Consider the following 14,439-nt stretch of genomic DNA (forward strand, 5'->3'; position numbering starts at 1 on the left):
ATGTACATGTGGGGTCAACATGCAACACTTTGCATGATGCCACATTGAGAAGGAGTTGAAGAGGAGAAGAGAGTGGCATGATGCCACAGCATGAACAACAACCACCACACGTGTGCCATAAAAAAGGCAGAATAGCGATAAGACTGAAGACTTCAGCCAATACAGAATGGACATCCATCAACACAAGCCAGCCACCAGGGTGCAGAGACATCACTGGAGACAGCTCCACATGACGACCAACTGTAACACCAGCAAGCACAAACCACATCCAGGCACCATGCTTCACAGTGTATCTGTCTAGGTACCTGTCACCTCCTGCTTGACATCGTTGGCATCCCTGCTGGTAACTGCACATGCCGAAGAAGAACTGAAATTGGCTACGAAGTCCCTCCAGTCATCCTTACTCCAAGGAAGACATCGCCACCTGTAGCCGAAGTTGTTAGATGGAAGATGACTTAATCACCAGAGTGGAGCCATATGCCAGCAAAACAACAGAAGAATCCTTGGTGCAATGGAAGGCTGGCCATCCAAAAACCCTCTGTGATCCCCCATGAACCTGAGACCTGCAGAAGAGAGAATACTCGACCATTGGACCATCCACCCTTGGAGTTGCATGAGGCTTGGCCCACATTGAACCATGTAAATAGTCTACAAAACCATGAGACGAGGCCGGTCCAAATAAAATCGCAGAGGTAGACTTAAGTGTCATGGATATAGGGTCAAGAGATCCAGCAATACCCAGCAGATGGCCTGAAAAGACTCAGTGGTGCTGTGGCCTGAAAAGACTCAGTGGTGCTGTGTTTTGTTTGTTTGTTCTTTCACACAGGTTGGACTTGTTGATCTTTTTTTCAATAAAGTATGAGAAAGATTAAGTGTCCTGCTGGCCACGTTCTAGTGTTACAGGAATGCGCTTTGCATATACCCTCCACCCACCCATCACAGGCGTCACTTTCAGGTGACTCTGCTAATAAAAGGGTCCAGTCGCACATGCCCTGTGCAAGTTACCAGTAACTATCCTACTATGTCTGTGTCCTTTATTTCCTAGTATATGGGCCTAGAGCACACTACTTTATACATGTGTTGCTCGCTTGCTGTAAACTGCAATTTCCCACCTACGTTTCTCCGTATTTTTGTTGAATTAGAAAAGTATAAATGGGCAAGACTGAAAACCGAAGATGATGAATACACGTATGTGGTTTAAAACAATGTTTAACGTACTTTGATCATGGTTTAGGGCTGGTTTAGTTTGAAGGTGGCTGGCCAAATTGCCACTTATACCTTGTAGATCCACTGCAGTGTTACTCACATGCCAACATCCTCCTTTACTGGGTGGGATGTGATTGGAACCAATAATGGATGGCTCGCTCCGTTTAAATGCCAACATGTAATACACAGAGTATGTTTTTGCAGCAAACAGGAAGTCAGGTGAAATCCTGCACTCCTATTGTCTGCTTGGATCCATAGAAAAAGACACAGTGGCTGCAGAGGAATGAGCCTTACCCTTTATATGGAGAATCTGAGCAATTTTTAGAGGATGAAAAAATATAAACCTGCTGTGGTTTGAAGGTAATGCACTACACGTTCTGGAATCTGCTAGTGGGTGTGTGCAAGTGAGACTGTGTGTCTGTGCAAGGCAGCGGCATAAAGAAAATGATGCCCCCCCTGCAGAATATGAAGAGGGGTCCCTGAATATCCCATATCTGACATATATTAATTGGCCCTATGATGATTGGCCCCTCCTGTGTTACGTCCCTGGTGCAAGGCTGTGTACAAGAAAATGTCTGCACTTTTGTCTGTACATGGCTCTTATGCTTAAAAATAGACATCATTTTTTATTAGCATATTGAAGGTATGTAGAGGGTAATAATGTAACTTTTCAAACCCTTTCATATTCTCCACAGAGGGCTTCACCTTCAAAGATAGAAAGTCCTAGGCAGAGCCTGCATCCCCATCTAACCCACATGCTATGAGAAGGTGGGTAAACTTTCAAGAGAGCTGGACAGGAAGGACCACCTCCAAAGATGGAAGCCCCCAATATAAGAAGTGAAGGTGTCTTGTTAGGAGGCCAATCCTGACCAGGCACTGCACACAAAGGAAGAGACACCAGAGAGTCACAAGTCCATTGGAATTTGAGATCATCCAAAACAATAGGAAGCAGTACTCCACCTTAAATTGAGAAGTTGATGTAATTGCTCACTTTGTGTGAAAAGGGCATTTTGTCTAATCTTTACACCCAGTCCAGGCCGTAGCCACAGAGGGTGGGGGGCAGGGGACCAGCGGGGCCAGCCAGTCCATAATTTTGAGTCCACCCTCCCCCCCAATCACAGGCTTCAGTTTTGCTATTTTTATCATCCACACAAACACTGTGTTCAGTTGCACAGTTTTCTGTATGCGCAGGTAGTGGCTGTGACATGTATAAAGTAGATAAGAAGAATCAATGTCCTTGCAGCCTGTAATGAAATGGAAACTGAAATAGGTTTTGAAAAGACGGTCAAACTCGAATAATGCAGGTTGGGGGATTTGGGGGGGTAATGTGGAAGGCTTGCACTGGGAAAGGAGATCCAGAACGTTCACATGCTCCCCTGGCCACTCTTCTGATGGCACTTTCCATGGAGCGCATTAAAGTGCCATCTCCTCAAATCTCTGCACAGCGCCTTGAAGTACCTCCATGTCTGAGTCTGCACTCTGATTGGCACCCCACGGCACCCTGCCCGCACTGACAGTGTCAAACTGAAGAGGTGGGTCTTCTTTAAATGAAGGAGGCAGTAATGCGAGAAGGAGTTTCTTTAAAGTGAAGTTAGTTTATTGTCAATAGGAGGCAATGTCTGGCCACCATTCCCAAAATCCAAAGGACGCGAAGTGGGGGGCCGTTCATTCTCATACAATATGGCTAAGCTGTGTAATACTCTCCCCCTGCATTTACAAACTGAAATTTCCCATCTCGCCTTCCGGAAGGGTCTCAACACCTGGCTATTTCAAAACTTCAACGGTAGCCACTTTCCTTCGCCTAGTCCTTCTGCTGGTAGAGCTGGGATGCCTCAGGGTAGCCATGCACTCAAGAAGTATTCATTATGAGGACGCTCACAGAGAGTCCTCATCAACAGTAATCTATCTGCCCCCCCCTCCGGTTTCGGTTTGAATCCCCAAAGGATCAACCCTCTCCCCTACCCTCTTCAACCTTTACCTTGAGCCTCTCACCGAGGTGCTACGTGCCGCCAACATCTCTTACCTTATGTACGCTTACGATACTCAGATCTACATAAAAATCTCTTCCCCTGAGGACATTTTCTCCCTGAACGAGGCCCGGAAGCTGACAGTCCACTGGCTCACCGCCAACCAGTTAAAACTCAATGCAAATAAAACTGAATTTCTCCTGATCTCCCCACCCAAACCCAATCCAGACATGCAGGAATGGACCAAGACCGTAACAGCGCTAAACTGCCCTCCTACCATTGCTGACTTGGCGAAATCTCTTGAATAACTCTTGACAGCAGCCTGAACATGCGCGGCCATATAAACTCGATGGCCAAAATGGCCAGATTCCACCTGAGTTACCTAAAAAACCTAAAACCCTTCCTCTATGTGGCCGACCTTAAAACGGCAACTCAGGCACTAGTCATTTCCAGACTAGAATATGGATGCTCTACTCTAGCAGGGCTACCCAAGAACTCCCTGGCCCCTTTGAAAGCCTGCCTCAACACTGCCGCCAGACTCCTAACTGGCTCAAAGAAATTCAACGACATCTCCCCCCACCTCAAAGCTCTGCACTGGCTTCCCCTAGAGGCCAGAATCCAATTTAAACGGGCCTGCATTACTCACAAAGCCCTTTTCTCCAATTCCCTTTCATTTCTTGCACAACACCCGTGGTATCCGGAGGAGCCAAAAACTCTTGATCTGCCAAAGACCTGCTGCTGAAACCAGCATGCTTCCGGAAGCACAAAACCTACAATCGGGCCTTTTATGGGGCCCGCCAAGAATTTGGAACTCTCTCCCACCCGCCATTAAAAGACTTCCGTCCTTGGCACACTTTAAGAAGGAAACCAAAACCTTCTTACTATCCTAACAGATACTTTACAATCACCGCATTGACTTGCCCCACTCTCCACCTCGGCAATATCCATGGCTTCTACGGATGATACCTATTCTGCACTCCTGGATATCCCCCCAAGAGCTGAGACTGCATGCCTTCTTGTATAATGTATCTAATTATTTTAATTTTTATGTCACATGTAGCCTGCACCTTAAACGTGCAGCGTGCTTTTTTTGTATAATGTATCCCTACCTTTCCCAATTCATCCCTCCCGTCCCTAAGCTTGTATACTACCCCTTAATCCTGTAAAGCGCTCTGATACCCTCACGGGTCTGGTTTGTGCTCTATAAAACTATAAAACAAATAAAATAAATAATACAAATATGAATATTAATGTCCTAAGGATCCTTTATCCATCAGTTCCCAACTCCAACTAGCTGAGTTGGAGATGGCAACCATCGAGAAGGAACACAGAACATGAATCTGTATATAAACATAAACAAAGCGTGCCTGCAGGTTAACAGCCAGCTAGCACGGGGATGTAAAATTTGGAGATGAAAGAAACACTAACTACAATTACACAGACCTGACACACTGGCTGGAGAGTCAAGTCAAAGGCTAGGTTAATGACCGCTCAGACACTGACATCCTGCTCTTGTAGGATTAAAAAACATAGCAGCACAATTAACCGAACGTAAATGGTGATGCATGCATGTTTATAAAGTTCAGCAAGTGCTTTTTTCATCTCAATCTCAAAATGAAGGCCAGACCCTCGGAGTGGGAGGTATGTTTATTGCAATGCCGTGTGCTGATTTAATTTTCTGCCCTGGGAATTTGAGAGAGGCTGGGGCTAGTGGGAGGAGGAAGAACAGGAACGAAAAGTAAGAGAAATAGAGATAAAGAAAGGTGAGGGAATAAGAGAGAAGATACACGAATGACAGAACAATGGATTGAAAAGGAGAAGAATGGAGAAATAAACCTGAATTAAATAGTAAGAGTTAAGAGGATGGGCAAGTGAAGCAGTGAAGGTGTTGAGTAAGGACAGAGTGAGAGGAGTGCCAGGAGGGAGTGTGAAGGATAAATAATAGAGATATAAGTGGGGAGAAAGAGTAATAGATGAACCGGGATAATAGTAAGCTTGATGCAGAAGGATAGAGGGATAGAAGAGAGAAGTAGAGAACAAGAAGTGTGCTTAAATAAGCAAGGGGTGATCAAAGAAGGGAGTGGATGAAGAGGGTAAAAAGAGAAACTGAGAACAAGATAGTTAATCAGAAGATGTTGAAAAAAAAAAAAGAGCTCAAAACAGTAGAGAGAAATGAGAATTCCAGGATCATGCACAACAGAAGAGAACTTGCTATGTAGGTGCAGACTTCAGTGGTCTGAGGATGTATAGTCTGTCCCTTGGCTTCAATAATAATTCTTTCAACACAGTGCCCAACGTACATAGTAAGCACATATACTTTTCCCATCTCTCACTTCAAATCAATTGTCCATAAACCCAGGCAATTAATTTGCAGTACATTAGCTATCCTACAGGAACTAACAAGTAAAGGTATTGTGTGGTATTTATTGAGAATATATGAAGGTTTTTAGAAGTGTGTTGGTGTAATTAATCAGTGCATTTTCCAACTTCATGGTTTTGTTTATCGTGGAAATTCCAATAACATTTGTTTCTTCTACGTTACTAAACAGTCCTGCACCACTTGTTTAGGTGCTGCCTAATGAATGGGTATTATTTCTGTCCCTGAGTGGACGACACAGTGAGCAGAGAACCCCTTGCAGCGCATGCTGGGCACAAGTTTCAGTCTCAGGAGAACTCTCAATTTTCCCATCTTCCAAGACCCTTCTTCCTGCTTTTTTCAACAGTTAGAAGCTGCAGAAGTATGGCATAAAGTTCTATGAAAAAACTACTTATTCTAATCTTTACTGCAATAGAGAGGTGCTGCAACATGGTGTGACGTGCAAACTTGCTCTTAGCTGTACTTTTATTTTGAGTCATGCTAATAAGGCACTACTGTCTTCTAGCACTGAAGGGCTAAGATGCAGTCACATGCAGTAAGGTGGCTCTTAATCAACCAGCCTCAACTCTAACGACTTACTGCAAGAAGGCAATCTGCAACTCACCTTGCCCACCTACTCCTCGATGTCACAATAGAGCCACATCAAGGCACTAGATTCTCATGAGTTTAGGCTACCTGGGTGAGACATTTCTGGTGATGTGAGGGAGTCAACAAAAAATGGCAAGGCCTTTTGAAGTGTAAGTGAGGTTGGGCACAGCTCCACCACAACCATCTTGTAAGGATGGCCCATCTTGTCCACACCTAGGCCCCCATAACTGTCTGGCAACGATACACAAACACCAACATAATGGCTATCACAGTCATGTGTCCCAGGACACTGGCAGAAAGGGACAGTTGTTTGGAACAAGAAAATGCTAACCTTCTAACATTGGCATTTTCAAAATTGTAACTTAAAATCCCTATTAAAGAGGAATTTTAATTACAATTTATTTGATTGTAAACAGCATATCTCTATCTTCTCCCAATCAAAATGTAGCACTTATTATATGGAATAGTCTCCCTGAAGCTATCCGTGGGATACAAGATCTCCTAGTCTTCAGAAAGGCTATCAAAACACACCTCTTCCAACAATAGTTTCGTCCTTAGCGTCTCCATCTCACTGTACACTGTCCTTCCGCAGCGCCGGGACGCCCCTTTGCTGAGGCAGCCGTGCGCTATACAAGTCACCATAGCATAGCATAGCATTACATGCAATAACAGCTCAGTGTTACTTAGTGGGAAAGACAGACCTCACAACAGTACAAAACGACTTTTAGAAGAATTTCACTGTCAAGACATGTAAAACTTAATACACATGTCCTACGTTTTAAATACAATGCACTTTGCACTATGAGCCTCTAGGGCCTCCCTTAGAGGTGACTTATGTGTAATAAGACTTAGGCCTGGCAAAAGGGGTTTCTGCACACACAGGCTCCGCAATGGCAAGCCTGAGACAGGCTTTCAAACGCTACTTTAGTGAGTGGCCTACTGATTGATGCAGCCTAATAGTAGCATTTAATTTACAGTCCCTGGCTACATGTAGTACTATTTACTAGGGATTTGTTATAAGTAAATTAAGGCAAAGGCCAATTTTACCATGCTTTAGAGAGAGAACATAAGCACCTTAGCACTGGTTACCCCGATAAAAGTGTACAGATTCTTAATAGACAACAAAAATAAGTTCAGCAATGGAAGGCAGAGACAGGCAAAACATTTGGGCCAGATCCCACAGAAACATTAAACTACATTAATAATAAGCTGCGTTATTAGAATTTAATTCAAGCTAAATGCACACCCTATGTGGCGAGAGACAAACTACATATTTTAGAACATCTGAATATAAGTACAATTCTGTAATTGCAGCCTGTTGAAAAAGTAATTAACATGTTATTTTGCTGAATAAGTACACAAATAATGCACCTTTAATGGTGTCTACCTATTTTGGTACAGGTGTCACCAAATATGTGGTAACACTCGGCTCATTATATGTGGATGGGAGCAAAATTAGAATTTTTAGGCACTAATATGGGACTTATTTCCTTATACTAATACTGTGGTTTCTGACAGGGTTTGGCAATAACTCTGGCTCTGATGAAGTACTGACAGTGTCTGGTCTGTGTAAGTGTTGGACTTGGCCTTTTTTGCAGGGTCATCCCTGAATTTTTTGCCTTCCTCCTTCACCTTTTTTCTGACATGGTGTTGGTGGTTTTAGGACTCAGGGCACTTTGGCCCTATTTAGCAATGCAAAGTGCGTGTGCGGTCTGCCCTCCATAGGCTAACATTGGGAACCCCCCCTTATGGGATAACTCCTAAATGGAACAAAATAAAGTATGTAATGTTTCGGTATGTTTGGAATGGAAATAATAAATGCTGGGCAATGGTGTGTGCAGATTTATTTTCACTATTTTAGGAATGCCACTTTTAGAAGTTGCAAAAACAACAGTTGATGGACAGAATGCAGAACAATGTCATACATTCACCCCAGTACAGAGATCTGGACCTAAATCCATAGTTTTTTTGCTCACCATGCCACTCAGCCATATGCAAATCAGTCTTGACCCTGTGCCCCATGGGAGCAGTCCAGCCCAAACTGCCAAGCCAGGTCCTCCCTGGACTGGAAACCTGCATCCTAGGACCGGTTTCAGGTCGGCATTAAGGCAGACTGATTTGCATATGGCCATGTCTGAACTGGGGTGGTGGAGTGAGCTAAAGAATGATGATGGATTAAACCCAGATCAGTTGACTGGGGTTGAGTGTTTGATTTGCTCAAATGCTCCGTCCACATCCCCTTTGGTATCGCTTTGTCCACCCTAAGTTGGCAGAGTATGCCCAGACGTGGGTCCCTTGCTCACTTTGCCACTGGATTGAAGATAGCCTGGCTGATATGGGTTAGGAACCCAAAACCGGTCCAAGGATGCTTGTTTCCATTCCAGGGAAGACACAGCTTGGCAGTTTGGGCTGGACTGTTCCCATGAGGCACAGGGTCAGACTGATTTGCATATGACCATGTCTGAACTGGGGTGGTGGAGTGAGCTAAAGAATGATGATGGATTAAACCCAGATCAGTTGACTGGGGGTGAGTGTTTGAGTTGCTCAAACGCTCCGTCCATCATCCCCATTGGTATCACTTTTAGAAGCTGGCATTTCTGTGTGCTATGCCGCGGCTGGCTGCTTTGAATTGCATCGCTTCTGAGTGACAGAGGCTGGTGAGGTGTGTGTGGCTCCAGGAGGGGCAGTGTGAGTCAGCACTAGCCTAAATTGGATATCTGCATTTGGAGTAGTGGTAGGAGAAGTCCCCTGTCCCTGAATAGATCTGTGCCTGCCCTATACAATGCTGGCTCCGCCCCCTGTGGTGTGTCTGATGACCCAGCCCCAGCTCACAAAGGAAGGGGGAAGCCTGGTAGACAAAGTGATTGACACCCTTCCCAGAGCCAGTTGGGACTGGAACCTCCAAGACCCTTCCAGAGGCTTCTAGAAGGTGGCAGACGAAGTAGAAATGTAATATAAATAGAGGGGCAGTGACCCCATGAGGGTGTTGTGTTTTGTACTTACTTAGAGGGCACACTCTGCCAGGAGGAATCGCGTCAGCACCCTGCTGCTGACCCCTGAGGGTTCCTGCTTACTGGCCCCTTTGCCCAACTTTGCCCCTCTGCCTTCTACAGGACCAGGAACAGACTTTTCTTGGAGTAAAGACTGCTTCGCCAGGAGGATTGCCACACTGCTGGATTTGACTGTTCCCAGGAACTGCTATCATGTTCTGCTGAGCTGACCCACTGCCTGCTGATTTTGCGTAACATTGCCTGACTGCTCTCCTGGCTTCTAGCGGCTCGTGATTGCTATATTCTAATTAAATAAGAGCGGGAGCCAACCCCGCATGTCGACACCTTTTAAAACTGCAACGGGTGCCCACCCCACGTTTGTGCTGCATTTATGTTTATTTATTCGAGCGGGAGCACACCCCGCATTTTGAAATTCCCCAAATCACCGACGTGGACCAAGCCGCCAAGAGCACCAAGAACAGGGAGCCAACCCCTTAATTGTACATTGGCTGACGGGACGCCTCTCATGAGCAACGACCCGGAGAACAGGAGCACCGGAAAGCAGAAGTCAGGCTCCTGCTCCTCGCTGTGGGCGGGGGCTGCCGTATGCCGCCAGGAGTCTCGCGGGCACCACGTCAAAGTCCCAGGTCCCAGGAGGGGGCTCATTGAAGTGTGGAGACAACCCCGGTGTAGGTGCCCAAGGAGTCTCCGCAGAAATCTGGTGAGTGGGGTCTAAATCCAGAGGCACCGGGAGGGCCCGAGCTGGTCTCTACCTGCACGGCAGCACCACAGAAGCGGGCAGTTGCAAGGTCTGGGGGCATTTCGGATTTTAGAGCCCCGAAGGGGGAATCCAACGTGCCGGTATTTCCTGGCCTGTTTCTTTGTACAGCTGCGCTGCCAGCTGGCGGCAGCTGCAACGTGTCTGCCATTCTTTGCTGTAGAGAGAGTCCCAGAGTGGGGCTCACCAGGCAGGGTATGATGTGTGCACTACTGTCCTTTTGCCTAATGTACTCATGCATGGTAGTTATGCAGGATGTGATTTATGATCATGCATTATGCCTGATCTAAGGTGGCTTATGCCTAATGTCATACTATGATGCTTAAGTTATGCTTGTTCTAAATGTGATTGATGGCTATCGCGGTATAAGGCTGGGTTTACTATTTCACCAGTAGCTACTGGCTGTTATACATTTATTACTGTTGATTTTACATTTACTGTTTATGCTTTGTGATGGTTCTGGCAGCGGCCCGATTGGCGCTGCCTTGTACATAATACCCTGTAAATAATGACCTGTGCCTGCAGGTACAGTGTATATATATATATATATATATATATATATATATATATATGTCTGTGATTGCGAGTCTAATATGTTTTACATAATACAAAGGCTATTTTTATATAACCTTGTGTGGAGTCTCTTTTGTAGTGTGCCTAGTGTGTAGCCGCTCTGCGTGTGTTGCGCAAATGCTTTACACATTGCCTCTGGGATAAGCCTGACTGCTCGTGCCAAGCTACCAAGAGGGTGAGCAGGGATCGTCTTCGGTTTGTAACTCCCTCACCCTGACTAGAAATGGGGGTTTCTGCCTGGCTTTGGCGCATGCCCTCGCCTACTGGGAATCCCTGTTTCTAACAATAAGGTTTTCACCGAGAAACTGGTAGTCACTGGCTGGGCACTAGAATATTTTGAGCCTGCAGTGAGTAGCCGCTCTGATTTCTAGTAGTTACGAAATTATTGACTTTTACGGTCAAGCTCTAATTAGAAATTATGTTTGTATTCATAGAGTTTACACTGATGCCAAAAATGTCTCATATGCACATTGTGCCTATTTTTTCAAGCACCTTTACTAAAGGCCAGACTGGCCGCACCGGCCATGAGGAGATTGGAAGGAAGGGGGACTGATTGTATTACTGGGGGTGGTTTAGTTGAAGTGCAGCAGTTATAAAAGCACTGCAGCGTTCCTTGTTAATCCAGCAGTTTTCAGGTAACAATAAGTGTGTCACAGTAACTCTGGTGATTAATGTACCTGCTGGAGAAGGATGGAATTTTGGCTAGTGACAGCTTTGACTCATCAAAGACAGTGCAGAGGGTTAATGTGCCTGCTGCAAAGAACGTGTGCATGCAGATCACAGAAGAGTAGCTTATGTGCATAGCTCATTGGGTTACTGATTTTGTCACAGAGATCCTTTTGTTATTGTGCAGTTCATAAATTGAAATCATAATCTAGCACAGAGAGCTATGAACTGCCATCAAAGAGCTGCATGCAAAATATGCTTTTCCCCGGTTTTCATTATCCTAATGTTGCTAAAAGGGGTTTGTTTGGGTAGAAATACATCCTTATTAGTAAAGTCAATACTAACCACTGTGTTACATTCTCAATCCTGAGGTTGTTGTTCTCCAGATGAAGCACTCTAAAAAAAATCCTACCAGTATGGATGACATGTGACTCCTACACCTTGTAGTCTCCTTTGTCTTATGTAACATGTTCTAAACATTGATTCACACAGATATGATTCATTGTCTCTGTATATGTATGATGTAAAGTGCTCCAACACGCTTCACTAGTAGAAGAGGTGCTATAAAACAAATGAAATACATGTAACAGAGGAGCTATGTAGAGGCACTGTTAGGTTTTGATAGTAAGGGAATCATTGAAGAGCCCCAACAAAGATTTTGGTATATTGGTGCACTGTAAGGTCATTGCTTACAATGTATTAAAAACGAATCCAGTCTTGTAGATATTGAAAAATGTGTTGTAGACTGCACCATTTGAGCCATTTCTTCCCACATTTTCATTGGAGGAGAATGCCCCCAAACCCACGTTGTAGTGGTTAGGCTTGCTTGCTGCACTCGTTTGTTTTGCACCATACAGTGGCTGGTCTGACCAAAGTTGCCAGAGCTGCTTTGGGTTCCTAGCCCTTCTTGGAGGAGAGATCCCCTTGCAACTACAAAGTTATGTTTTACTCTTATCCATTTTTCATCAATGTTAGTGGCTGTGCACTATTCATAATATCCTCACAGGAGAATCCCAACATATCCTGTACATTTCTATTTATATATTATCTAAATTGCCTAGTGTTAGAAGATTCTTCCATCGTGTTGTTATTACTGAGGGGGTGTGTCCCCCTGAGCATACAATGCTACGACCCAGTAACCACTAGGCTGTGCACCTAAATAATTGAAATATTTTTTTCAGTATTTTAGGAGAACAGATGAAGAATATCTCCTTAGTGATTGAAACCATGATGTCCACGAATGGTAATATTATCACGATAATGGATACTGCAACATCAAGTATGGAGACCGTGGTGGCCCTGTTTACAAAGAACATTACCTCAGCAACAGAAGATGCAATCAGCCTTCTCCCCTTCTCAACCTTCTCAACTATTGCCTCTACTTCAGCAAAGACCAGCAGAGGACTTCCTCCGTCTAGAAAGTGTGATGATGATGACAAAAACATTATCGAACGCATGAATACCTTATCAGTGGTGTTGTATAGTGTGGCATTCCTCCTGGGGGTGATAGGTAATGGCCTTGTCATCTGGGTTACTGGTTTGAAGATGAAAAAGACTGTGAACACTGTATGGTTTCTGAATCTAGCTCTTGCTGACTTCATCTTCACCATCTTCCTCCCCCTCAGCATCGCCTACACTGCCATGGACTTCCATTGGCCCTTTGGAAAATTCCTGTGCAAAATGAATGCTGGTGTTAGCTTCCTCAATGTGTATGCAAGCGTCTTCTTTCTTACCATTATTAGCATTGACCGCTGTTTTTCAGTGGTACTTCCAGTGTGGTGCCAGAATCACAGAACCATCAGGCTGGCTTCCATCATTGCTCTGGTCACCTGGCTATTGGCTTTCGCCATCAGCTCACCGATCCTTTACTTCCGTGACACCAGAATATCCAGGAAGACAAACACCACAGCCTGCTTCCCAAACTATGGTAACCTACGTTATTTGTTTGAGAAAAGGCAAAAGGCCATTGCCATCACTAGGTTCATGTTTGGCTTTCTCATTCCCTTCATAGTCATCGTTATCTGTTATGGAATCATCTCCTGGCGGATAATACGAAACCGGATGTCCAGCAGATCAAGAAAGCCCTTCTTGATAATGACTGCAGTAATTGTGTGCTTTTTTCTTTGTTGGCTGCCCTTCCATATCTTTGCCTTCATAGAATTAAGCATTCACAAAGGTACCAATTGTGCATTGGAAAGAGCGCTAAAAGTTGGCATACCCGTTGCTACAAATTTGGCATTCCTTAACAGTTGTATTAATCCCATTCTTTATGTCTTGCTCGGTCTTGAGGCCAGGAGCACGATCCGCAAGTCTTTCTTGAAAAAGTTAGAAAGTGCTTTCAAAGAAGATGCTTCACAGGACACCCGTTACTCTAGGAACCAGTCGAAGACTATGTCGGAAGCAGACATGTCTGTTGACCGAGTGACCAGCAAAAAGTTTCCAATGAATCAGGTGTCGGTGACAGTGCCTTTGAATAATTAACTGTTGAATTAATCTGAACTATTCAGTGGCATCAGCTGCACAGCTAAGGACCATTCATTTGCTCTGCATGTTTATTTTACTGTCCCTTTGAGATTGAAACTCCTTTTCCAGATTCCAATTGAGATGTATTATGCATTGTCAGTAATCTTACATTTTGACTGTCGCTAATGGTTGAATGAAATTTTATGGTATGTTACTGATTTACAATCCAATAGTCAATGTAGGAAATCTTAGGCCAACTAGTACTCTTTTCAGGTAACTCACATATCCTTTTGAATCTTCATCCTTTAAGTCGTCTGTAGCTATGGAGCAACCATTTTATGTTTGTCTCTTCTAAACATTAATTCTATTTTCCCTCGAATCATCTAGCCCTGTCTCATCTACTCGTGTCATCCTGTCTCTCAAAGAGATATGCAGTATGTATGACTTTACAACACATATGTTTACCACAAATAAATAAATATATATATATATATATATATATATATATATATATATATATATATATATATATATGTGTGTATATATATATATATATATATATATATATATACACACCGCTTGCGGTCAGGTGCTCGTCATGGGCATGCTGGATGCTAAGAGAAGTTGTATGTGTATATATATATATATATATATGTATATATATATATATATATACACATATATATATATATGGATATATATATATATATATATATATATCGCCTCCTCCTCCAGGAGCACTCTGCCATTCACCGCCTTATCGCAGGTGGTGCACATGATGACGCTACCGCTGCGCGTCCTTTATATACTACAATGCTCCTTTTCCCTTAA

General features: G+C 44.1%; 1 protein-coding gene across 2 annotated transcripts in view; it reads left to right on the plus strand.

Moving 5' to 3' along the window:
- LOC144767690 (chemerin-like receptor 1) overlaps nucleotides 1–14,070 on the plus strand; it is a 73,285-nt gene extending 59,215 nt beyond the window's left edge. Inside the window, exons 3-4 of one of the 2 annotated variants that reach the window (XM_078651083.1) lie at nucleotides 1,902–1,974; nucleotides 12,327–14,070. In XM_078651083.1, the coding sequence (XP_078507209.1) occupies nucleotides 1,967–1,974; nucleotides 12,327–13,626 (1,308 nt within the window). In that variant the 5' untranslated portion in view covers nucleotides 1,902–1,966 and the 3' untranslated portion in view covers nucleotides 13,627–14,070. The remainder of the gene's footprint in view (nucleotides 1–1,901; nucleotides 1,975–12,326) is intronic. The other variant, XM_078651084.1, reaches the window with a different exon arrangement.
- Nucleotides 14,071–14,439: the final 369 nt, after the last annotated feature.

Source organism: Lissotriton helveticus, chromosome 7, assembly GCF_964261635.1.
Source record: "Lissotriton helveticus chromosome 7, aLisHel1.1, whole genome shotgun sequence".
In the NCBI taxonomy this organism is placed as follows: Eukaryota; Metazoa; Chordata; class Amphibia; order Caudata; family Salamandridae; genus Lissotriton; species Lissotriton helveticus.